Genomic DNA, 26,766 nt, shown 5'->3' on the forward strand with positions numbered 1-26,766 from the left:
ACAGTCCACGCCTGACAGCAGTAATAAAGATGTTCCCTTTATACTTTTTACTAGATAAAAGTGTAGCAGAAATTCTGAGCGATTAATCCCTCCTATGCGTAACATGGCAGCTCAAATAACTTTAGCATTTTCTTTTTTCTCTTACAACTCTCTCCGACAACGTATTTTGTGAAATCATTTGACCAATCCTGTTACAGTATAGTCAGTGTGATCTTGAAAATTTTAGTATCCTGTTTCACAGAGACTAAACAAAACGTACATAGGTTTTTTAACAGTTTGAAAAAGGGATTTTTTTAAACATTTTTTGTTTCTTTTCTGTACATGCAGTTTTTCCGTCTCGCCAAGATAAAACTACTCCTCCTTGCAAAAAAAAAGAACAAACACACAGAATCTCCCAAACTCCCAAACAAGGCCTATGTCAAGGGGTTTTCAAAAATACGTTTCTCAGATCTGTAGCTTTTGTTGACTGCCTGCTTATAGCCGCTGCGTCTTTGCAGCGGAAAAAATTAAATCCCCACCCTATTCAAGATACGCAAATGTCAATTTAGCCGATTAATCTCTTTATTTTTGATAAACTTCTACACTACCAATCGCTTATATTACAGTACATAAACTTCTATAAGTAAGTACCAAATCCCCAGTGTTACTTCATAATAGGAATAAAAGGTCCCCTTAAAGGGTTCGTCATGTTTATATGCACATGTATTTGAATAAAATATTGTTATTATTATTATTATTATTATTATTATTATTATTATTATTATTATTATTATTATTATCCGTCTCGGCATTCCGATCCAAATTTTTGCACAATTTCGTAATCCCGATGGTTGTTTTCGGCGTCCCGCGTCTCGTGCATCCTTTTAATCCCGAACGTCACCCCACTTTTTGCTTTAAAATCCCGAATCCCAACCTTCAAATAAGGGGGGGGGGGGGATCCTATTGAGCACCCTCGAAATAGAAATCATTTATAATGTAGACTAATGCACTGAACTGTGTGCTTGCACTGCACAACCAACAAATTACAATATGATCGAAATTTACACTAAAGGCGCTTTCCATTTGTCAGAACTGGCCGGCTGGACTAGTCAGATATCAAATGAAATCGGCTTTTTCTTTAGGGTTTTTGCTTAAAAGCCATCTCCTTCGTGCATGCTATTTAGGATCTGACTGATCTGGCCGGATAGTTTTGATTAAACGTGAAATTTTCATTAAGACATGCAGGAATGGTCTGGCCGGTCACTTCTGACAAATGGAAAGCGCCCTAAGTTTACAGTTCACTTCTAAAATGAAAAGATTACGTGAACAACGACACAACGTAACACACCGCCACTGACAAGAAACTGGACTGACAATTGATTTTTAAATATAGACAAGTTCTCATAAAAAGCACAGCGTTTGCTTTAATTCCAGTGGACGTCAGGGGCCCTATTGTAGACTGCTGTCACTTATCAGAAGTTGAAAAAATGACTACACTGTTTCAGTGACATACAATTATGTACCTTAAAAGCTTATGTACCTGTCATGTATCACAGCTTTTAAAATAACCACTAGAAAATGGCCCAGTTAGCAAGAACGTTTATGGCATATCATTTTACGGGAGGATTAAGATAGGGTTGAAGTGGTTCATGCGCCCCCTTATATCCGCCCATGTACTTCCTTTTGACTAATATGCCATGAAATATTTTCACAAATTAGATCTCCTACTCTCCGAAAAATCATCATCAATTTATCGCTTATAACAACTTATAATTAAGCTTGTTATTTCCAATTTCTACGTTTCTGGTCAGTGGCCATATACTCGGCCAATAAATGAAACAACTCAACAGTTGTTAGAGTAATCCTCATGAGGCTTAAACTGAACTAAAAGTACTGTATTAAGAACTCTCTCTAGATGCCAGTAGTGAAACCTGTATAGTCGAACACCAACGGGCGCTATAGCTATAGTGTCTTCTTAATGTTACATTTTTTCTTAAAACAAATTAATCCGATTATTTATACGGGGAGGCTCCGGCCCGAGGTCCGACCACTTAGCTTTTTATATCAGACATGGTACAGTTTTTGACAGAAATGGTACCCCCAGTTTCGTGTACCCTCTATTGACAAGTGGTATCCCTTTCACACGCCTATAGTTTAGAACTTTGCATCCCTTTTAAATGCTGTAAATGCTATGTCTTTTAAATATGAATAAATCAAAAAACCAGAACGTATTCTCGACATTTTGACAGCCACACAAAGTCCGTTAGCACTTTTAGGCCTTTGTTCGAAACGAAATGACAGATTTCTCTCCATTTCATAAACTTGAAGCGTAAAAAGGGTACCACGTTCTGGCCAAGCCTCACCTTTTAGGCCATTATAGGGGTTACCCGGGAGCCGTATCAGTAGTACCCGCTTCTAATGGGCATTTTGAGTCTTGTATTTTCTACAAGCTATTATCCTTATAAAGGCCTTATGATAGAACTTACTCATCATTCCGTAGCACACAGGATGCAGGGCGCTTGGCAAACAGCCCAGGACATAAATATGCCTCCTAAGAATGTGACGAGGAGGCCAGGCCATAAATGCCTTAACTTGGAATTCGACTAGAAGGAAATTAACTTGATATGGGATGTAACAAATTACAAAGACTAGCACCAAAGCATAAATCATTTTTAGGAGGTCGTTTTCAAGCTCAAATGCGCTGTTGTCGTTTTTCGTAACTGTCCGAACGTTTGGTGAGCTCTCAGTTTGGTCAGTGTCTTCTTTCAACGTGACGTACTTGTCATGGCTTTCCCGTTGTTGTCCTCTCTCGTCGTCTTTGATGTTGCTGGTTACAACATACTCGAGCTGTATTTCCTCATGGTTTACGCCACCTGATTGGCTAAAAACCATACTGCCTCTTTTCGTTGATTGTGGCTCCTCTGTACACACAGAATTCTGAGTAACAGTTGACATAGCCTTGTTTTGCTCGTCCCTGAGCCGTTGTTTGACAAAGATGTGTTCTCTGATCTTCTTATCGACCAGGGAATAAGAAATTGCCATTATTACAAATGGCAAGACAAAGTTCACTACGAATAGGACGATGGAGTAAATGTTCTGATAGTGTTCAAATCCTTGGGGGAATTCTTCCTCACAGAGACGCAACTCGCAGTTTTCGTCCCATGATTTTAAGACGCGAAAATGCCCCGCAGGAACCGACAGACCAATAGATCCCGCCCAACAGATAAGTATAACACGACACGTTTGTCTACGTGTTGGCTTGGTGATCATGGGTTTAATTAGCAAGACGCATCGGTAGACAGCAAGAATGGCCAGGGATGCTGTGATAACCAGAGAACTTGTAAGCTGTAGAGGGGCGAGAATCTTGCACATGACACTCCCAAGCTCCCAAGACCATGGTGGTTCATATGCGTGGAACATGAACACTGTACAAACCATGTTGATAATTTCAGCAAAAGCCAAGTTACTGACAAGGTAATGTGCTATCGGTTTGGCTCCGGTAAATCTCCAGACAGCTCGACACACCACATAATTTCCAACCAAGGCGAGAGCTGCTATCAGACTGAACAAGACCGTGCGGGTAATTCGTAATGCTTCGGGTTCAGGAGTGAAAGAAACTGAGCTGTTTGAGGCGTTGGATGCTGAAGTGGAACACATCTTTAGAAACTTTCTAGAAGATATGTGCCGACCGATATGTGACCGTGCGGATTATTCGTAATGCTTCTGGTTCAGGAGTGGAGGAATCTGAACTGTTTGGTTGGTGGAAGGCACTGCATCTTCGAAACTGAAATACGGTGAAAGCGTAGCTTTTTTGCTCTAACACTTCCGTGGTCTTTTGGCTATCTTTTTTGCTTTCCTGCGAAGACTTTATAAATAGCAAAAGTCTTACGAGCACCTGCATAAGGGAAGTAGATGTATTGAGTGGTCATTTGGTGTTAAGTACCGGATTCTTTGATCAGTGCCTCTGAGTAAAAGCTCTGTATGAGGCCCATTTGTATGCCATTTAAGATTTTACAAAACCCTTTTGTATTTTACTTTAGGGTTGTAAAAAAAAAGGTTTGTTTACTGAGATGAAATGTCATTATTCTGCATCGAAAACGCAAAAGCCCTACTATTAAGGTAGTTTTAATCAGTCGGTGCGGCGGAAGGTCTTAAAAATGACAGGATACATTTTATATTCGCTTTGCTCGCCTTCGAACAAGTCATTTAGTTGGTTGGCTCATTTGAACTCAATCAAATATCTTTTTAGACGATATTCTCTGGCTTTTTGACAACAAAAAGAACTTTCGCAGTTAGTGCAACCTTGAAAATTGGTAGAAATTCATAATAAAACATGGTAGCTTTTTACCTTTGGTTCCCTTCATATCGTAGATGCTGATGTCTCGGAAGCATTAAATATTCCTTGAATTTTAAATAGAAACCAAAGAACACAGTTTCTAGTTAACGATAGTCATTTCGTTAAAACATCTGCATATCATATTGTATTTTTCTCACCTAAGCTTCGATGACCATTGTTAAGATCATGGGAATGATATTCCCGATTTGAAAGTCAAAGCTATAACTGATGTGAAAATGTCTTTTTAATATGTTAAATAAAGTTTAAATAAGACCCCAGGGGTCTAGAAACTTTTTTGTATTGGTAATCAGAACGAAATTTGGATATGTATAAAACCTTTGGATGTGGTGTTAAAGTTGCGAGCCAATTTATATTTTACTTAAGTACGTATCTAAACTGACTACAGGTAAAATTGTTTACACTTTTCGGTCAGGGCAGTTTTGATCTTCCTCTAGTTTTTACATTAAAAATTCAGTTTTCAATTCTGGGAATTTCAAAGTTTTTTTAAATAGATGGTGACAGCATTTGCTGCCATCATAAATGACTGTTCGTGGTCTAGCGAGTCTACAATAATAGAATTGCTTCAAAGTAATTATTTTTATTTCAAAAAGCAGATCTTTCGACGCCTCCAGGACGCCTTTTAAACAGATTACTATTATTTATTCTGGAAAATTCGAGTGATTGAAAATTTTATTTGATGTGTTTCAATTGGAAATTTTTCCTTAAATGTCAAAAATCCTACCCAAATATTATAACAGCAATTGACCCACCAACGTAAACCTCTATGGTTACTTTCTAAAACCCTTGACTAAGATAACAGTCTCCTTTTTCTCCCTTAAAAAAAGAAGAAAAATAAAACGCGTAACAGGTGACCTGGGTAGAAAAATAAAAAGAAACTCCATATAATGAAAAAAACATTGAAATAACGAGCCAAAACTTCATTTCGAACAAGATTAACAAGATTAAGAACAGTACCATAGCAAAGAATTGCTTCTAAAAACAATATTTTTATTGGTCACTTTGTAATGTACATGTAAATTTACTTCCACAAACAAATCTTGTAAATAACTTTACGTGAGTAAAGAAGGGTTGGCGGAAGAAGTGTGTTTGATATGTGTCGTCCTAAAAAATGAGCACTTAAGTTTTGTTTTATACTTAAACACCTATTAATAGCAAAAGGACTGTAAGATCAGAAAGATAATCTTACGCCAAAAAAAAGGAAGAATTATACATCATACGTTAAAGCTGCTTAGATCAATTTAGACGTCTGGGAATCTGCCCACCTACCCCTCCCCAAAACCAACATGTTGGCTTAGTGGAGGAGTAGGTGGGTCGTTTCCCATAGACGCTGTCTTCAAATAAGACAGATTTTGACTGTTGAGTAGAAAATAACCATACACACAAAATTTCTCACAGATCTTTGAATTTGTTATAGAATTTGCACAAGTAGTTTACACTATTTCTACCGCCATTTTTAACGCATTAAGTTCTGTAACAAATTTTTCACTTAAGATTAACATTTTACTGATTTATTGACTACGTTAAAAAGATGAAAGGGTTCACTTTCTATAACAACTTGGCGAGAAAAATATTACTCGGCGGCGAGATGATACGTATTTTATGTTCGAATCAGATAGGTACAGTAGCCCAAAAGTAGCCTGCGTAGCAAGCGTTTCTGTACGGTTTAGGAGAAAAGAACGAGGAACGAGAGTCAAAGACCGCGAGAAAAGTGGCGCAAGTAAAAGAGCGGGGAGGGGGTGGGGAAGAAAGGAAGGAAACGCTTGCAGACAAACCCCGGGATTTTGAAAACCACCCACTTGGTCTGTCACGCCTGAGTTCACGAACCGACATTTGATGCTGTCATCAACTGTCATAATTGACCAATAAAATGTTTGGCCTTCCGTGGAGCGGAAATGAACTTTAGAGGACGCGTTTCTGTAACTAAAATATTTTTTTTTTTTGTATTTTGGAGCGCTTGGACGGCGTTAATGGTGAAATCTCAATGAATCCGAACGATCAATGCAGGCTTTGTACATTTGTCTTCTTAATCCGTCTTAAAGGAAGGACCGCGAGGGTGAATGAAGTTTTAAAATTTTAGCTCTAAACCTCCAGAAAGTTGGATTTGAAGTGGTAAAATGTGACAAGCATTCAAGTCTAGATCAGCTAGACAGAACGGCTTACCGTTCTCGCCACGGCACAGACAACTAGAGTGCTCTTGTAAAAGCATCCTAGAACAAAGCTAACCCGGCAACTGAAAGTTCGCGTGGAGAACCAAGCAGAAATTTTGACTGAGTCACAATGCAGGTCTTCCTAGTTGATGTAGCTTCAGTTTAAGGTGCAATCCATTCTTCAAAATTTGTATCTGTAAATCACTAACCGAGAGAATTTAACATCCCGCAAAAAAAAAAAAAAACACTAACGAGCTGGGCCCAGCATAGGAAACCAGCGCATTCCCTGACAAAAGAAAATCGCTTTTAGTTATTCAGATCCGGGAGACAAATAAAACGACCTGAAACCCTTATAAAGTCGCAAGAAGAGCTTTGTGTTTCGAAAGAAGTTAAATAAAATGCTCTTGCATTGGAGGGAAAATCTTGCCGACCAGAATAAACAATAACCACAGAAAATTAATATGCGTGTCACGTACCAAACATGACCTCTCAGTATGAAACAAACCTTTGATCGACACATGTCAACATTGTTCGACTAGCCGAGCCAATCAGGCGCTGCGTTCGCTGGCGAACGCAGGTTTTCAAAATCGAGGGGTTTGTCTGCAAGCGTTTCCTTCCTTCCCCTCCCCCTTCCCCCTCTTTCACTTTTTGGCTCTCGTTTCATTTCTCGCGCGGTCAAAACCGAAAGTCCCCTTCCTCGGTATTTCTTTGCCCCGAAACCAAACGGAAACGCTTGCTACGCAGGCTAGCCCAAAAGTGTCACGGCAATTTCAATTTTACTCACGGCAATTTCAATTTTTAACGGCAAATAACGCTCACGGCAACTTCGGCGGCCGACAGTGGCCACCAAAAGTCAAAACGCAAAATCAAGAGTCGATATTTAAAGTCGATCTTCAAAGTGAAAAGTGAAATCAAAAATCGAAAGTCGATACACGAACACTTATCCCAGTAGACAGTGAGTAGACAACAGAAGAGTTTACTGGTCCCAGAAAATTATTATCTAAGGACCAACTGTACTATCGCCAAGCTATTATGGCCTTCAAATGCATGACCGGTCAAGCCCCTGAATATCTTACATCCCAATTTATCACCCGTGAGCAACTTAGCGAACGAACAACTCGGAATAGCCAAAAGCTAAACATCCCTCTTTTCAGAACTGCCTCCAGACAGAGGACCTTTTATTACAGGACTGTTAAACTTTGCAACAATTTGGAATCTTTTCTTAAGTTAAGCCCATCTGTTGAAATTTTTAAACGTTCCTTAACGAGTCAGCTTTCAGATAATTTTGTAAATACTCCTTAGTTAAGTTTAAAACATTGTAATTAGTAATTAGCTAACATTGTAATTAGTATTGGATTAGGGACGGACCATTAGAAAAGTTATGGGGCCGGGGAGGGGATTTTTCGAGCCATAGGAAATTTTCAGTTTCGTTATCAAATTCCTTGTTGAATTTTTGTCAGGCCATAGCATGAACATTGGCATGCATGAATTTTTTTCCATTTAATTTTCCCTTGCGCGAATATTTTTTTTGTACTTCGCCCGCCCCCCATAAGTTTTCTAATGGTCTGTCCCTAACCTGGCAGGGTTCTATCTAGAATTTATCGTTTGGGGGAGAATTCCCGAGTGGCCGGAGCTTATTAGGCCACGAGCTTCCAAGGGGGGTCTGGAGGCATGCTCCCCCGAAAATGTTTTGAAATGAATATGCGCTGAGACGCAATTAATCTGGTGCATTTTGAGACACAATTTTGAGAAATGTTACAGTGTGTGCACTGACCTCGTCGCGTCTGGATGATTTTTCTGATACAGTTACTTATATATCTTAATGATAACAATATTTTGGGGGGAAGGTGGGTATTTTTTTCGGGGGGGAGCATCTACCCATCAAATACCCTAGATAGAACCCTGCCTGGGGAAGGAAAGGTGAAAAATTAAACCAGAAAAGTACAGATTTGTTACAAAAAGCTCCGAAATTTGTACATGGATGGAACGGTCATTTAGAGATTTTTAGCCGAGCTCAAGCTACAGAAAAACGTAGGCAATATTTGCTTCTTCGAGAAAAGATATTTCACATAAAACAGTCGTTGGGTACCCCTGAGTTTAGGACTGCTTGCTATAAAACTAACGAATGTGTGGTAATTATAACTGAACTTATTGTAGCCGCGCTCTATGGTTGATGAGTAAGCCTGCCGGAAATGAAGAAGCAAAACTAAGAAAGTAATCCCTGAGACGCAGCCAAACCTTAAAAAATTCCTCCCTGTTGCCCCATAAGTGTATTGAATGTGTCCATTTCGGCCACCTGGCCTTCTCTTAATACCAAAATTAAATCACAGTCTTTGACGGTATTAAGTCGATGAGTTATGGTGATGATTGTAGAGTTCGTAAGTTTCTCCTTCACGGTTGCCCAAATGGTCCTTTCTGTGTTTGGATCCACGTGCGCAGTTGGTTCATCTAAGATAACGATCTTACTCTGTTGTAGTAATGTGCGAGCTAACCAGATCAGCTGCCGTTCACCAACACTTAGGTTTTCGCCTCTCTCTAAAAGCTTGAAGTCAAGTTGCCCCTCGAGGTCTTCAACCAGGCGATTTAACTTGACCTCTTTAAGGACATTCCATAGCTCATTGTCACTATGTTTATTCAAAGGATCAAGATTCGTCCTAAGCGAGCCACTGAAGAGGACAGGCGATTGGCTGAGTACAGAGATGCACCTTCGCGATTCTTGCAGTTGAACGCTGTTTACTGAAACATCGTCAATGATTATTCCCCCTCAGCTTCAGGCATGAAACATTTGTGAAGCTCACGTGACCGTCACGAGGCCAGTTTATTGGGGGCATGCTTTCTGTTTTGTATCCTGGCTCTGCGTCGAGGTTGGTGTAGACTTTGACTCGCTCAAATGACGTCATAAAATTCTCCACATCCGAAAACTTTCGCACCGCGTATGAAGCTACATTTGTTGTTTCAATCACGTATGCAAGAGAAAGTCCAATCAAAGCTATAAACAAAAACAATAAAAAAACGCACTTAATATGAGTGTCAATGTATTTAACACGAAAGTACTAATTGAGGACACGTCTCCTTCTGGATACGGGACCGCCTTTTTACGTGGTCATCGGAGCCACTCGAAGGTCTAGCCGTTTGCAGGACAAAGGAAGTAACTCATTTCTCAGTTATTTCAAGACAGTGTTATTGGTCCGGCCCTGGGAATCGAACCCTCGACCTTCCGCTCTGCAGTCAAGTGCTGTATCGACTAAGGTATTCCGCCGCGCATAAATAATTTAATTTTTCCGATGTTCATCGAATGCCCACGGAATGCATGTAATCATGAGTAAGATTCATCAAGAAGTCTGCTTTACTGCTACCAGTAATAATACTTTCAATCTGTTCTTTAAGTAAAGAGATTTAAAGCATCAAGCTCGCATATGGTAGAGAGATTACTTAGTGGATTTGTCTAAGAGTCATTGTCTGAGAGAATTTGTGGGGAAACATGACTAATGCCCCATTCACACCAACTGAACATGTTTAAACCAAACGAGGTTTTAAAAAATAAAAAGGGGACATGGAAAACTGGTTTTAACACAGGATTCAAATGAGATTCAACTTGTTTTGTAATTTATTTGCTCTAAATTTGCTGGCTTTTATGAAGGAAACAATTTTAAACCGTGTTTAACTCAGTTTAAATGCTGTTTAGTAAACAGCATTTAAACACGTTTAGCTTTGATGTGAATGGGGCTTAAGCTCGGGGGGGGGGGGGGGGGGTACTCCCTTATATAGGCTATTGAGGTATGTGCGGCGCCAAAGGGTATAGGTTTTTAGCCGTTTTGGTCTGAAATAGGGTATGGTTTGTGCACCCTAGTCTTGAATTGGGTATGATTTTTAGAAGAAGCTTCTTCTTCGTCATTAGATGATAAGACCATTTCCCTTTAAGCTCGAAAATTTGAAGATTTTTGTATCCTCCTTAATAAAAGCGTATAAACATTGCCTTTAACATTGGTCTGACCTAGGGAACTGATTATAAGGCAGGTCTGAAATAGGGTATCAAATTTGATCAGGTCAGTAAAAAGGTAGGGAAAAACACAGATTTTGGTCTGAAATAGGGTAAAGGTTTCAGGAAGAGTGCCGCATACCCCCACCCCCACCCATTTTTTCTGAAAGTACCCCCCCCGCCCACCGGGAGGGCTTAAGGTAGTTACTTATCAGGAATGAAAAGAGATGGAGCACTAAATGACCTCCGGCGGAGCTAGGCACATACGTTGTACTGAGCTTAAACTACTACGAAAAAATCTTTGATCTGTTGCCGCGGCTTTTCAGCTCTCTACTGTTTACCTTGTTCCTCGGTGACAAGAACTGAAAGGGTAGCCACTGCTGCAATAAGGAATGAACTTAAGATGTCTACTCTCACACAAAGCCATCGATTGCTGGAAAGTGTTATGGAAAATACTTGATTGTGTACATCCTGACGTCTGCAAATGAGAGAAATGGCTACAATGAGTCATTAGAGACCTTACAAGGTCGAGATTTAACGTCATTTTTATTGAAGGCTATAGGTTAAGGCACCCGAGAGCAGAGTTCTAAAACTTCTAACATTTGATAACTTGTTTTAGCCACTAAGAAATCCTCAACAAATGAGGGTACTCAACAAATGTTTATACGGGGAGGCTCCGCCCCGAGGTCCAACCCTTACCCTTTTATGTACCATTTTTTCACAAAAAAGGTATTCCTTTCGTATACCTTCTGTTGACAAATGATACCCCTTTCACATACCTTGTTTAGAACTTTGCATCCCTTTTAACTTCTGTAAATGCACTGTCTTTTAAATAGGAATCAATCACAAAACTGAATAGAACGTTTTCTCAACTTTAGAAAGCCATAAAATTTATCTGTTAGCCCTTTTGGGCCCTTTCACAGGCCCAAATGACAGATTTCCCAACCCTTTTATATACTTCAACAAGTGAAATCCCTACTCTTTCATATACCTGAGGCCTGAAAAAGGTACCCCTTTCGGGTGGAGCCTCCCCGTAAAGGCCATCATAGGGAGTACCCTCCCCCCCCCGGGCTATGACCCGTCTATTGGTGGCTCTAGCTGCTGAATGGCCTGACTTGAGTTGAAACTCTTCATGCTACACTCGGTTAATCGTCTTAAGCAGCTGGCAAGCTTGAAGGTGTTGGGTTTGATTGACCGTTATGGACAGTTTCTTTATGTTCATGTGAGACATTGACAGTTAGTGTCAATTGTGATAATTTACGCTAACCAAATATGCCGGTATGACCAACATGAATCAACTTACCGATAAAATTGATCCATGAAATCCCTTTCCCTTTTTCGAGTGCGAATGGTGTCCAAGTCAGCTATAGTCTCTGAGAAGTGAGAGAAAACAGGGCTGCGACATATTGACTGCCACCTCTTCAATTCTCTTGAAGTCTTTAAGTAATACCACGCTAAACACAAGAAAATACCAATAACAGGGAAACAAACAAAAGAGAGCCAAACATTCGTGAACGCTGGTAACACAGCGGCTGTCAACATTGACAAATTTAACTGCATGGACGCAGCAAATAGGCTCGATTACCAGCCCGCTGTTCGGGAAAATGAGCCAGCACTCATCCCGTCTCTCTTCGGGGAGGATTAAAGACCGGACCCGGGAGACGGCGGAAATCGAGCCTACGCAGCAAACAGTGCAGGTAATAGTTCGTCCAAGCAACCAATGTCTTTGGAAAATCTGTTTAAAATTCGTCCTGCTGGGTTTGTGTCGAAAAATAACACCTTTGCTTGAAGAAGGCTGGATACCATTTTGTTGTGGAGGTTTTCAGCGGATCGGAGGCACATAAAGAAGAATAAAAAAACGCGAATGGCAGCGACAATCAATGCAGCGGAGACAAAACTGGCGTAGATATACCAGGTTTCTGATTCTTGCTGGGCTCCGCAACTCATCTTGGTCAAATGCGAAAGCCATAGATCAGGAGACACTATAAAAGCTTTTTGATAAAAGAATAAAAAAAAAGACAATACACGTCAAAATTTGTTAGAGCTTCATGCTTATGTCTTGTTTTCAACAGTTTTTTAAAACTTAATTTTTTAAAGAAACTATAAAATTTGGTTTTTTATTTATTCGAGCAAACACGGGTCCCCCGAAAAAAAACGCCACTCCCTGCAATAAGGGCCCTGTCCCGATCCCCAAACTACACTCTTAACTTCAAGAAAACCTTCTGAGAGCGGGTTTTATAAACTATTTGAAGCGAAAATTAATACTGACTCCAACCGCCATTATATTGTACTGAAGTTGCTATCAATTTGATTGACTTAATTCAAAACAATTATAAAATTACTCGGGTTATCTAATCAGTTAACTAACGGCAATTTTATTTGAAACTTAGTTTCCAGTAAAGAACTCAATCGCCTTGGGATAACTTATTTTATGAAACGTGTAATGTTTGTTGAGAACTTTGTTAAAAAAAACTCAGCTCACTAACCTTGCGCGCCCACGAAGAAAGAGAGAATGAAAATCACCACTGCGGGGTGTGTTCCTGCCTTGAAATGTTCCCAGTACATTGTTGCTGAAATTTTTCCAATAGCTTTCTCTTCCTCTTCGATCTCCAAATGCTCATCAAAGCTACCAGTGAACTTCTCAAAACGTGAATGCGCAATGCCATCTTCCGTACCTAGTGTAGGAGGTGTCGGTTTTTCCTCGTTGACAGATGCATCGATGACGGCAGCAATTTCTTCTCTGCCTTGCAACTCATTAAAACTACCTTTTCCAAGCACGGATCCTTCGTGGAGAACCACAACCTGGTCAGCTGCGATCATGTGTGTCTTTGCATATGACACCAAAATGGTAATTTTATTCTGCAGTAATTTGCAAATACATTGATTAAATATGTGTTCGCAGACTTTCGCGTCCACGGCACTTAGAGGGTCATCCAACAGATACACGTCTGCATCAGCGTACACTGCGCGTGCCAAACTAACGCGTGCACGCTGACCGCCACTGAGTGTAACACCTTGTTCGCCAACGAATGTTAGGTCGCCATTTGGAAATCTCCCGACGTCCTCTCTCAGTGCGCAGGCGTCAATAACTTCGGCGTACTTCTGTTTATCATACTGCTCGCCAAATAATATATTTTCTCTGAATGTTCCGGAAAAGAGCCAGGCACTTTGTGGGACGTAAGATACATTTACAGGGCATAGAACACTACCACGTGTTTTGGCCGCCTCACCAGCAATGGCGGCCAGCAGGGTTGATTTTCCACTGCCAACTTGACCAGTGATTACAGTTAGGCTTCTGTGAGATGAATCAAAACTGACATCTCGGAGAAGATACTTGTCGCCTGATTTACAGGTAAGATTCGAAACTGATAAACTTCCATCCCGTAGTTTACTTGCCAGTGGCTGCTCATCACCTGCATCACCGTCATGTAAATTTAAAGAAACCCTTTGATTTATACAGCGGTCTTTGGGGTATGACTTTCGGATTAATAATTGATTGCTTGCGCCGTCATCGTAGTCTGCGGGATCCAGGGCTACGTTATTTAAAAGGAGAAATCTCTCTATTCTTTGAAAGGAGACGAATAACTCGAATGCTAGTGGGGCACCATCAGCCAGCCTGAGAGACACTGAACGAAGAGTTTTCATGAAGGCAAGTATCATAAAGGCTCTTGAAGGCGAACGATATTCTCCTGTTAGAACAAGAGCTAGCATAGACAAAAAGGTCGCTGCTGAGCTTGCGAACAGAAAGCTACCAATGATCGACGAAAGGAAGCTCTTTTTGGTGAGCATCCAGATTTCAGTCATTCCTAGAAAGTAAACAAATAACAGAAGTTTACAGACCAAGATGACAGATTTCCCTACCCTTTTATGTACTTCAACTAGTAAAATCCCTACCTCTTCTTATACCTGAAGACTGAAAAAGGTACCCCTTTCGGTACAGGCCTTCCCGTGTAGGCCATGATAGGGAATACCTCCCAGGAGTTAAACATCATGATTCGGGAAAAAACGGCAAAGATAACTCATGTCGGGAAAAATAATCAGATGTTGATTTTTGCCATCGTGTCCCCCAGGGGTACTGTTTATTAAGAGGTAGCAACTCGGAGCGGAGCCTCCCTGTATGAAATTTTGTTGAGAACCCCCTGGGTTTCGCCTTGAACATAATGTTTAACAGCTTCTAAAGCAAACCGATGCGATTTAGCACTGTAACAGAACATTTACCATTTCCATGCATTGCATTTCTAAGCCTACTTTCCCATAATTGTCACCTCTCTGCAATGACAGGTGCAAGTGTTATATTAATTTGATATGTACGTTATATTATGATCAATCATTTAGTCCAGTTCAACGAAGTGTTCGTTTCGTTTAACCCTCATTATGCTACCACACGCTCATAATTTCCCGCGCATTTTAGTTCATTTTGCGTCCAAAGGGCGAATTTCTCTGTATTCAACGCCACCTTAACTGATTCTCATAATTTTGTCAGGGGCTTTATCGCCTGCAAACTGATATCTGCGTTGTCCCTCACTAAATCACCTTAATAAGTATGCGGTGAAATCAGTTCCAACCTCTCTCCCCTCATTCCTTTGCTATTTTTAAATTTCTTACTTACCTTCTTACTTCCTGCACCTTTTCCTTGTAGTTATCTTCCCAAGCATGTGCTTTCAATGCACGTATTCCACAGACCACTTCGCTCATTTGAGAAATACGTCGGTCCGTTACTTTAGGGGTGTTCTTACGAAGTTCAGCACAAAAGTATGAGATGATCATACAGACAGGGATTAACATCAGTATAAATAACAGTCCCATTAAAGGCTGCCGGCCGATTAAGTACAGCAGTAAGCAAACGACAGCAATAAGTTCCAAGGGGGTTTTAAAAAGTAAACTGGTAAAAGGTACAGGAGCCTGTTCAATTCTTTGGACATCATTTGATATCAAGTCAAAAATGTTGCCTGTTATTGTTTCTAGAAAGTCTTGCCGACTGACAAGAGGGATCTGCCAAAAAAATTCAGTTAAAAACAAACTATGAACAGCAGCTTACAGTATAAGTGGAATTGTGAGTGTTCTGATCAGGAATGAAACATTTTATAACTCTCTCCTTCGCATAGGCTCGTAGGAGCAAGGCGAGAGAAAGTGAATCTTTCGGGTTTTGCTCCCGACCCACTTCGGGTAGAGAAAATCCAATAATGCCTCCATCGAAACTCTTCGGAGGAGAGAAATGTTATTATAAAAGTCCAAAAAGAAGAAAGGAAAAATTCCTGTATGATGTGTGGCGCTTAGATGGTGGTGAGGAGCCAGCCCATCACTAAGGTTGTGACCTTTAAACACAAATAAATTAAAAGAAAAAATAACCCAAGTTCATGGGCGCTCCTTGGCCTTATGGTAAAGTGGCAAAAGCAAATGATTTATAGACAAGGGAGAGTGATTGGGTTAAAAAATCATCTGAAGGATAAAATTTGCAGTTTTATCAGCTGATAAAACTATAATATTTGTATTTGACTTCCTCATCAATGAAGAAACAAGGTATCTGTTAAAACCAACCCCCTTATCAAAGATATTAGTTCAAAAATATAAATAGCCTTCGTTGGTGCTAGACTGAGTATGTGAGTTTTAATCTGAACGAAATTCTTCGACGTTTTCAGTGTCGTTTCAACTGTTTCAACCGTCAATCCGAAAAGGGAAGGTATTTGGATTTAAACTGAAAATCATCCTAAGTATACAAATAGATACTGATATAAGCTGATAAAAATATAATTTAAGGTTTTGACTAGGTTTCCTTTGAAACCAACTCCCTTATTTAAGATAGTTTAAAAATATAAATAGCCTTCGTTGGAGTTAGGCCGAGTACCTTGTTTTTAATTAAATACTACGAAATTTTCGGTGTCGTTTCAACCGTCATTCCGCGTAAGGTAAAGGCCTGTATCTTCCATACACAAAAAGATTTTTACTTCGAGATAATTTTGTTTAATATGTGAAAATATATACGAAATGAATTGAACAAGAATACGCCATTGAACTTTGTCATTGCCCTTAAAACATATTTTTTTTGTTATAGAAACAATGAGAGCGTGAGAAAAGTCTAAAGCAAACACAGTGAAATGCCCTTAGATAGTTACCCTGCGAGCAGAGGCTACATTTTCGCTGTATGAGCTGGCGTGCGAAAAGTACCGGTCAAGAACAAGAAAAAACCCGTTTTTTTAAATTTATTCGTCCAGATTTCTGGACGGATTTGAACGGTTGTCGGCAGAGGCTACTTTTCGCACGCCAGCTCATACCGCGAAAATGTAGCCTCTGCTCGCAGGGTATTAGATAGTACAACATGCTGCGAAAATTGTCAGATCTGGAAGTGTGTCTTCCAATCAGATTTTAAGCGGTTATAGCCAGAAGTGGCTTATATTTACTCAACAGTTTAAATACAGCTTTTATTGCATTTGTGGGTTTTGTCCAATTTGCCAAACATTTTGGACCTTTCGCGGTCGTTCTTTTTAAGTCAGAGCAGTATGATGACTGTTTATTAAGGTGGCTCCGTAATTAATACCAGAGCATTTTGCTGTGAGAAATTTTCCGTCATAACTTTTTCGATTTTAACGCGATGGCTGCGAAACTTTGCAAAGAACAACAGATATCATCCGGCAATAATACAAAATATTCCGATTTCATTGATGGTAAATATTTCTTGAGAAATTACCGCTTAAAAGGACCCTACTGTTCAAAGAAAATCGCGTCTAGTAAAAAATTTTGCTGATATTTTCTACTGAAATTTCTGGTATCGGCTTCAATTGATATAATAAATATGCCAGAGGAATTTCAGAAAAATCGTTGGAGCAGAAGTCCGTAACTAAAAGTCGCTCAAAATTCAGCTGTGAAAATGTTTTGGAATTTCAAAAATAAATTACTATCAGGTAGAAGGAGACACCAGTTTGAATTTTCGGGACAAGTAAATTCAGCGTTTGCTAATTCTTAAAACAAAAGCCGATTGCCTATCGTGCTATTCTTTTAAAGGTACTTTTTAGTTTTAGAAGCACTATAAATTTCTCCAAATCTTGCTCTGAAGTAGAATTACTTGTTCTTCGACAGTTTTAAAATATCCCTTGAGAGTTTTGGCTCAAACTCCTGCTACATACATTTTGATGTATTGCAATGCATTTTCAACGACTTTTACTGCTGTTCGTTGCTTCCAACTCAGGAAAAAAGTATTGAGATTGGACGCTACCTCGTATCAGAGCTCAGATAGAACTCTCCAGCACCTTTGTTTATGACTACAAAATGAGCACGAGCGGCAGTTCTGCGAGGAATTCGCACCTTACCCAGGGGGGACGAACGACAATGATGACCACGCCTGTGAACCGAATAACATCACAGTGCAAAATAAATTATCGCAAAAATACTGCCCGTGAATAAATTTACAGCTCTGAAATTTTTGTCACTCCTTCCTTCAATGAATGGGTATTTTTTCTTGATTATTATGTTTTGCTCTGCAATACATGTTTATACAGATCGGTTCACAGACATGGGCATCATTGTCATTCGTCCCCCCTGGCTGAGGTGCGAATTCCTCGCAGAGCTGCCGCTCGTGCTCATTTTCTGGTCATAAACAAAGGTGCTCGACAGTTCTATATGAGCTTCGATATAAGGTAGCTTACAATCCCAATACCTTTTTCCTGAATTGGAAACAACGTACAGCAGGAAAAGCCGTTGAGGATGCATTGCAATACATCAAAATGTATGTAGCAGGAGTTTGAACCAAAACTGCCAAGGGATATTTTAAAAATGTCGAGGAACAATTCATTCGACGTCAGAGCAAAGTTTGGAGCAATTTATAGTGCTTCTAAAACTGAAAAGTACCTTCTAAAGAATAGCAAGATAGGCAATCGGCTTCTGTTTTCAGAATTAGCAAACACTGAATTTACTTGTCCCGAAAATTCAAACTGGTGTCTCCTTCTACCTGATAGTAATTTATTTTTGAAATTCCAAAACATTTTCACAGCTGAATTTTGAGCGACTTCTAGTTACGGACTTCTGCTCCAACGATTTTTCCGAAATTCCTCTGGCATATTTATTATATCAATTGAAGCCGATACCAGAAATTTCAGTAAAAAATATCAGCAAAATTTTTTACTAGACGCGATTTTCTTTGAACATTAGGGTTCTTTTAAGCGCTAATTTCTCAAGAAATATTTACCATCAGTGAAATCAGAATATTTCGTCTTATTGCCGAATTATATCTGTTGTTCTTTGCAAAGTTTCGCAGCCATCGCGTTAAAATCGAAAAAGTTATGACGGAAAATTTGTCACAGTTAAATGCTCTTGTATTAATTACGGAGCCACCTTAAGCAATGAAAGTTTATCTTAAACGATCCTACCCTCCAGAATCATCTCTATATCCCCTGGGCAAGTCTGGCGTTCAACAAAAGCCGGGAAATTAAGATCTTTGCTCTTACAGGGCCCTAATTTATACATTTATGCTGGCTCTTACGTCTGTTTCAGGTGTTCAGATCGTAAGGACAGCGTGAAGAGATGTGATCCTCTCTCCACATTATTTTGCCACCTACCCCTCCCCTAAGCCAGCATTAACACTTACTTCTCACTTAGGGCAAAGTGATGGCTTAGGGGAGGGGTAGGTGGGCAGTTTCCCAGAAACGTAAGATGATACCTTATTTTTTCCCGCAATCTTACTTCCCGCCGCACTCCACAATCCGAACGCCCGGAACAGGCTAAGGCGGTGGGAAGGATATCACCTTCAAGTATTACTCACACTACATGACCACTTATCAGCTTGACTGTGAAACTAAGTAACTGAAAGCTTTTTAATTAGCGAAAGATGATTGTGTTTTATGGTGTGGGTGGGTTTTTTTCTTCAGCTCCTTTATCCTAAAGTGAATCGTAAAATCGGCGCTCATTAAAAAGGCCAGCTTTGCAGGTCATGACTTGAAGGCAGCTGCCAGTGATAATAATAAATATCTTGTTTTAAACTACACTGAATTACATCATCCAATTTTTATGGGTCTGTTGTAAATCACATGTGGTCAAAATATGGATAAAACGGATGATTTACCACGATTTACAACATGGAGCAGTTGCACTCAATTTATTTTTCAGTCCAGCTTTTCCAGACATCTCTCTCTTATTAATTTTTTTGCTGCACACGTACGCGAAAGAAGAAGTCAGTGTGTCACGAGACAGTCCACGCCTGACAGCATTAATACAGATGTTCCCTTTATACTTTTCACTAGATAAAAATATAGCAGAAATTCTGAGCGATTAATCCCTTCTATGCGTAACATGGCAGCTCAAATAACTTTTAACAATTTCTTTTTTTCTTTACAACTCTCTCCGACAACGTATTTTGTGAAATTATTTAACCAATCCTGTTACAGTATGGTCAGTGTGATCTTGATAATTTTAGTACCCTGTTTTACAGAGACTAAACAAAACGTACATAAGTTTTTTAACAGTTTGTCGGCCAAAAGAACTTTTAAAAAAGAGATTTTTTAAACATTTTTTTGCTTCTTTTCTATACATGCAATTTTTCCGTCTCACCAAGATAAAACTGCTCCTCCTTACAAAAAAAATACAAACAAACAAAAACAAAAACACAGAATCTCCCAAATTCCCAAACAAGGCCTATGTCAAGGGGTTTTCAAAAATACGTTTCTCAGATCTGTGGGTTTTGTTGACTGCCTGCTTGTAGCCGCTACGCCTTTGCAGCGGAAAAAATTAAATCCCCACCCTATTCAAGATACGTAAATGTCAATTCCGATTAATCTCTTTATTTTTGATAAACTTCTACACTACCAATCGCTTACATTACAGTGCATAAACTTGTATAAGTAAGTACCAAATCCCCACTGTTACTTCATAACAGCAATAACGCCCCAGCTAGTGGTCTATTATCAATGCTGCATTCTGACTGGTTGAGCTACAACTAGGCTATATGTTATAGCCCACTACTAGCCGAGAAAAGCGCCGGATTTTTGGCGGCAAAAAGGATTAAAGTCTTGCTTTAAGTTGTTTTGTCTCGATATTTTTGACCAATTAGTTGGATTTTACTAAAACAATTATTCCTTAACAATTATTCGGCCTCATGCGCTATTGACTCAGAGCCCATTCTAGGGGCTCGATGAATAATTAACAATTAATGAGGAGGCTGAGTATCTTATGAAGAATTATGGAGATCGAGGAGGGTGTTATCCGTCGAGGCCGTAGGCCGAGGCGGATAACACCCTCCGAGATCTCCATAATTCTTCATATGATATGAAAGCCAAATTTAATAATTGTTTTATTATTCATTCAAAATAATTCCTAGTTTAAAAACATAGCTAAAACATGCTTACCTCCATCGATCCATCGATGTTAAGTTCATCTTCGATAGTGGACGATTAGGGTTGTTCAGCTCCGCAAATATTCTTCAAATAGCAGATGTCGCCCTTCGAGTTGTCTTCTTGCTCTTCTTGCCATGTTTTTAGCTTTTATTTCGCCAAGTTCATACTCTTAAAACGAGTGAAATGTCCGCCATTTTTGTTTCCACAACCAAAACAACTCAACCTCGTCCCCAGGTCTTCTCGGTTAACGGTGCATTAACCTGCAAAAACGCTGCATTTTTCACGTCATTTCCTCGCTAAACACAAAATTCTTCCAAATTTGGACATTAGTAACTGGTTATGGTGAATTATGCTTGTGCTTTTAGCCAATCAGAATCGGGGAAATATCTTGAATGAATAATAATTGTTAATTATTATCCATCTCGGCATTCCGATCCAAAGTTTCGCACAATTTCGTAATCCCGATGGTTGTTTTCGGCATCCCGCGTCTCGTGCATCCTTTTAATCCCAAATATCACCCCATTTTTTGCTTTAAAATCCCGAATCCCAACCTTCAAATAAGAGGGGCGGGGGTGATCCTATTGAGGACGCTTGAAATAGAAATCATTTATAATGTGCACTAATGCCCTGAACTGTGTGCTTGCACTGCACAACTAACAAATTACAATGATCGAAATTTACACTAAGGGCGCTTTCCATTTGTCACTACTGGCCGGCCGGACCAGTCAGATGGCAAATGAAATCGGCTTTTTCTATAGGGTTTTTGCTGAAAAACCATTTCCTTCGTGCATACTATTTAGGATCTGACTGATCTGGCAGGATAGTTTTGATTAAAGGTGAAATTCTCATTAAGACGGGAATGGTCTAGCCGGTCAGTTCGGACAAATGGAAAGCGCCCTAAGTTTACAGTTCACTTCTCAAATTAAAAGATTAATTACGTGAACAACAACACAACGTAACACACACTGTCAGGAAACTGGACTAACGATTGATTTTTAAATAAAGACAAGTTCTCGGAAAAAGCACAGCGTTTGCATTAATTCCAGTTGACGTCAGGAGCCCTGTTGTAGATTGCTGTCACTTATCAGAAGTCGAAAAACTGACTACACTCTTTCAGTGACATACAGTCATGTACCTTGAAACAGGGGCACCCAACGACAATTTTCGGAAAATATCTGTTGGGAAGACGATTTGAGATCTAGAATTTTCGGAACATTTGTTGTAAAATTTCTTGCTTGCCTGCCTCTACTAGGATTTTCGAACATCTAAAAAATGGTATAATTGCTCATTTTTAACGGATTTTTTACTCTTAAGAGGTCACCTAGAATTTTCGGGAGCCTTTTTTCTGGCTGAAATTTTCGAAAAGGTAACTTTTGATCCCTATAATTTTCAGATCACTAGACTTTCAGCTAGGAAATCCGAATAGATGAAAAATTTTTAGGGGATAAAAATATGGCTATATCTACCGTTGAAATACTAAAATACATTTAACAATGCTATGTTTAAGTGGTTTTGAATTATATTCTCGTTGAATGCCCCTGTTAAAAGCTTATGGACCTATCATGTATCACAGCTATTAGATATAACCACTAGAAAATGGCCCAGTTAGCAAGAACGTTTATGGCATATCATTTTACGGGATTATAAAGATAGGGTTCCAAGTGATTCATGCGCCCCCTTATATCCGCCCATGTACTTCTTTTGACTAATATGCCATGAAATATTTTCAAAAATTAGATCTCCTACTTTCCGAAAAATCTCTACAGCTTTTTTCCAAATGAAAAGTAGTCCATCAGCAATTTATCGCTTAAAACGACTTATCATTAAGCTTGTTATTTCCGATTTCTACCTTTCTGGTCAGTGGCCATATACTCGGCCAATAAATGAAACAACTCGAAAATTGTTAGAGAAATCCTCACGACGCTTAAACTGAACTAAAAGTACTGTATTAAGAACTCTCTCTAGATGCCAGTAGTGAAACCTGTATAGTCGAACACCAACGGGCGCTATAGCTATAGTGTCTGCTTAATGTTATATTTTTTTTTAAAACAAAATAATCCCATTGTTTATACGGGGAGGCTCCGGCCCGAGGTCCAACCTCTTAGCTTTATCTATCAGTCATGGTACAGTTTTTGACAGAAATGGTACCCCTTTCGTATACCCTCTATGGAAGTGGTATCCCTTTCACACACCTATAGTTTAGAACTTTGCATCTCTTTTAAATGCTGTAAATGCTATGTCTTTTAAATGTGAATAAATCACAAAACCAGAACGTATTCTCGACTTTTTGACAGCTATACAAAACATCTGTTAGCACTTTAAGGCCTTATTACAAAACGAAATGACAGATTTCTCTCCATTTCATAAACTTGAAGCGTAAAAAGGGTACCACGTTCTGGCCAAGCCTCACCTTTTAGGCCATTATAAATGCTTCTAATGGGCATTTTGAGTCTTGTATTTTCTACAAGCTATTATCCTTATAAAGGCCTTACGATAGAACTTACTCATCATTCCGTAGCACACGGGATGCAGGGCGCTTCGCAGACAGCCCAGGACATAAATAAGCCTCCTAAGAATGTGACGAGGAGGCCAGACCATAAATGCCTTAACTTGGAATTCGACTAGAAGGAAATTAACTTGATATGGGATGTAACAAATTACAAAGACTAGCACCAAATCATAAATCATTTTTAAATTTAGGAGGTCGTTTTCAAGCTCAAATGCGCTGTTGTCGTTTTTCGTAACTGTCTGAACGTTTGGTGAGTTCTTAGTTTGGTCGGTGTCTTCTTTTAAGGTGACGTACCTGTCATGGCTTTCCCGTTGTTGTCCTCTCTCGTCGTCTTTGATGTTGCTGGTTGCAACATACTCGAGCTGTATTTCTTCATGGTTTTCGCCACATGATTGGCTAAAAACCATACTGCCTCTTTTCGTTGATTGTGGCTCCTCTTTACACACAGAATTCTGAGTAACAGTTGACAGTACCTTGTTTTGCTGGTCCCGGAGCCGTTGTTTGACAAAGATGTGTTCTCTGATCTTCTTATAGACCAGGGAATAAGAAATTGCCATTATTACAAATGCCAAGATAAAGTGCAATACGAATAGGACGATCGAGTAAATGTCCCGATAGTGTTCAAATCCTCGGGGGAAATTCTTCCGCACAGAGACGCAACTCGCAGTTTTCGCCCCATGATTTTAAGACGCGAAAATGCCCCGAAGGAACCGACAGACCAATAGATCCCGCCCAACAGATAAGTATAACACGACACGTTTGTCTGCTTGTTGGCTTGGTGATCATGGGTTTAATTAGCAAGACGCATCTGTAGACAGCAAGAATGGAAATGGATGCTGAGATAACCAGAGAACTTGTTACCTGAAGAGGGGGGAGAATCTTGCACATGGCACTCCCAAGCTCCCAAGACTAGGGTCGTTCATATATGCGTGGAACATGAACACTATACAAACCACATTGATAATTTCAGCAAAAGCCAAGTTACTGACAAGGTAATGTGCAGTCGGTTTGGCTCCGGTAAATCTCCAGACAGCTCGACACACCACATAATTTCCAACCAAGGCGAGAGCTGCTATCAGACTGAACAAGACCATGCGGGTAATTCGTAGTGCTTCTGGTTCAGGAGTGGAGGAATCTGAACTGTTTGGTTGGTGGAAGGCACTGCATCTTCGGAACTGAAATACGGTGAAAGCGTAGCTTTTTTGCTCTAACACTTCCGTGGTCTTTTGGCTATCCTTTTGCTCTCCTGTGAAGACTTCATAAATAGCAAAAGTCTTACGAGCACCTGCGTAAGGGAAGTAGATGCATTGAGTGGTCATTTGGTGTTAAGAACCGGATTCTTTGATCAGTGCCTCTGGGTAAAAGCTCTGTATGAGGCCCATTTGTGTGCCATTTAAGATTTTACAGAACCCTTTTGTATTTTACTTTACGTTGTAAAAAAAGGTTTGTTTACTGAGATAAAATGTCATTATTCTGCATCGAAAACGCAAAAGCCCTACTATTAAGGTAGTTTTAATCAGCCGGTGCGGTGGAAGGTCTTAAAAATGACAGGATACATTTTACATTCGCTTTGCTCGCCTTCGAACAAGTCATTTAGTTGGTTGGCTCATTTGAACTCAATCAAATATCTTTTTAGACGATATTCTCTGGCTTTTTGACAACAAAAAGAACTTTCGCAGTTAGTGCAACCTTGAAAATTGGTAGAAATTCATAATAAAACATAGTAGCTTTTTACCTTTGGTTCCTTTCATATCGTAGATGCTGATGTCTTTTTCTCACCTAAGCTTCGGTGACCATTGTTAAGATCATGGGAATAATATTCCCGATTTGAAAGTCAAAGCTATAACTGATGTGAAAATGTCTTTTTAATATGTTAAATAAAGTTTAAATATGACCCCAGGGGTCTAGAAACTTTTTTGTTTTGGTAATCAGAACGAAATTTGGATATGTATAAAACCTTTGGATGTGGTGTTAAAGTTGCGAGCCAATTTATATTTTACTTAAGTACGTATCTAAACTGACAACAGGTAAAATTGTTTACACTTTTCGGTCAGGGCAGTTTGGATCTTCCTCTAGTTTTTACATTAAAAATTCAGTTTTCAATTCTGGGAATTTCAAAGTTTTTTTTAAATAGATGGTGACAGCATTTGCTGCCATCATAAATGACTGTTCGTGGTCTAGCGAGTCTACAATAACAGAATTGCTTCAAAGTAATTATTTTTATTTCAAAAAGCAGATCTTTCGACGCCTCCAGGACGCCTTTTAAACAGATTACTATTATTTATTCAGGAAAATTCGAGTGATTGAAAATTTTATTTGATGTGTTTCAATTGGAAATTTTTCCTTAAATGTAAAAAACCTACCCAAATATTATAACAGCAATTGACCCACCAACGTAAACCTCTATGGTTACTTTCTAATCTTGACAAGGCGCATTAAAACCCAGGGCTTACATGCATTATTTTTTGAAAGAATATAGTTTTTCTTGATTCTAAAACCCTTGACTAAGATGACAGTCTCCTTTTTCTCCCTTAAAAAAAGAAGAAAAATAAAACGCGTAACAGGTGACCTGGGTAGAAGAAAAAAAGAAACTCCATATAATGAAAAAAATATTGAAATAACGAGCCAAAACTTCATTTCGAACAAGATTAACAAGATTAAGAACAGTACCATAGCAAAGAATTGCTTCTAAAAACAATATTTTATTGGTCACTTTGTAATGTACATGTAAATTTACTTCCACAAACAAATCTTGTAAATAACTTTACGTGAGTAAAGAAGGGTTGGCGGAAGAAGTGTGTTTGATATGTGTCGTCCTAAAAAATGAGCACTTAAGTTTTGTTTTGTACTTAAAATGCAAGCAAAAGGACTGTAAGATCAGAAAGATAAACTTACGCTAAAAAAAAAGAATTATACATCATACGTTAAAGCTGCTTAGATCAATTTAGACGTCTGGGAAACTGCCCACCTACCCCTCCCCAAAACCAACATGTTGGCTTAGTGGAGGAGTAGGTGGGCCGTTTCCCATAGACGCTCTCTTCAAAAAAAGACAGATTTTGACTGTTGAGTAGAAAATAACCATACAATTTGTCACAGATCTTTGAATTTGAATGCGATGTCTTACAAGATTTTATCAACTTAATAAATGTAGATGTAGAAATCGAATTTGCACAAGTAGTTTACACTATTTCTACCGCTATTTTTAACCGGCATTAAGTTCTGTAACTTACCGATTATTTTTCACTTAAGATTAACATTTTACTGATTTATTGACTACGTTAAAAAAATTGAAAGGGTTCACTTTCTATAACAACTTGGCGAGAAAAATATTACTCGGTGGCGAGATGATAGGTAGTTTATGTTCGAGTCAGATAGGTACATTTGCCCAAAAGTGTCACGGCAATTTCAATTTTACTCACGGCAATTTCAATTTTTTAACGGCAAATAACGCTCACGGCATTTTTCGCTTCGCTCAC

The 26,766-nt window shown here is 39.2% G+C and overlaps 1 protein-coding gene and 2 pseudogenes across 1 annotated transcript; all 3 read right to left on the minus strand.

Annotated features, from left to right (window-relative positions):
* Nucleotides 1-761: 761 nt before the first annotated feature.
* Nucleotides 762-3,651, minus strand: LOC140952740 (uncharacterized). The gene has a single exon (XM_073402182.1). The coding sequence runs from the start codon at nucleotides 3,634-3,636 to the stop codon at nucleotides 2,395-2,397; it is 1,242 nt and encodes a 413-aa protein (XP_073258283.1). The 5' UTR covers nucleotides 3,637-3,651; the 3' UTR covers nucleotides 762-2,394.
* A 5,071-nt stretch (nucleotides 3,652-8,722) lies between these two features.
* On the minus strand, nucleotides 8,723-16,358 carry LOC140952424 (ATP-binding cassette sub-family C member 4-like; annotated as a pseudogene).
* A 6,856-nt stretch (nucleotides 16,359-23,214) lies between these two features.
* LOC140952425 (neuropeptide Y receptor type 2-like) lies at nucleotides 23,215-24,609 on the minus strand (annotated as a pseudogene).
* Between the last annotated feature and the right edge of the window lie 2,157 nt (nucleotides 24,610-26,766).

This window comes from Porites lutea, chromosome 11 (genome assembly GCF_958299795.1).
Source record: "Porites lutea chromosome 11, jaPorLute2.1, whole genome shotgun sequence".
Lineage (NCBI taxonomy): Eukaryota > Metazoa > Cnidaria > Anthozoa > Scleractinia > Poritidae > Porites > Porites lutea.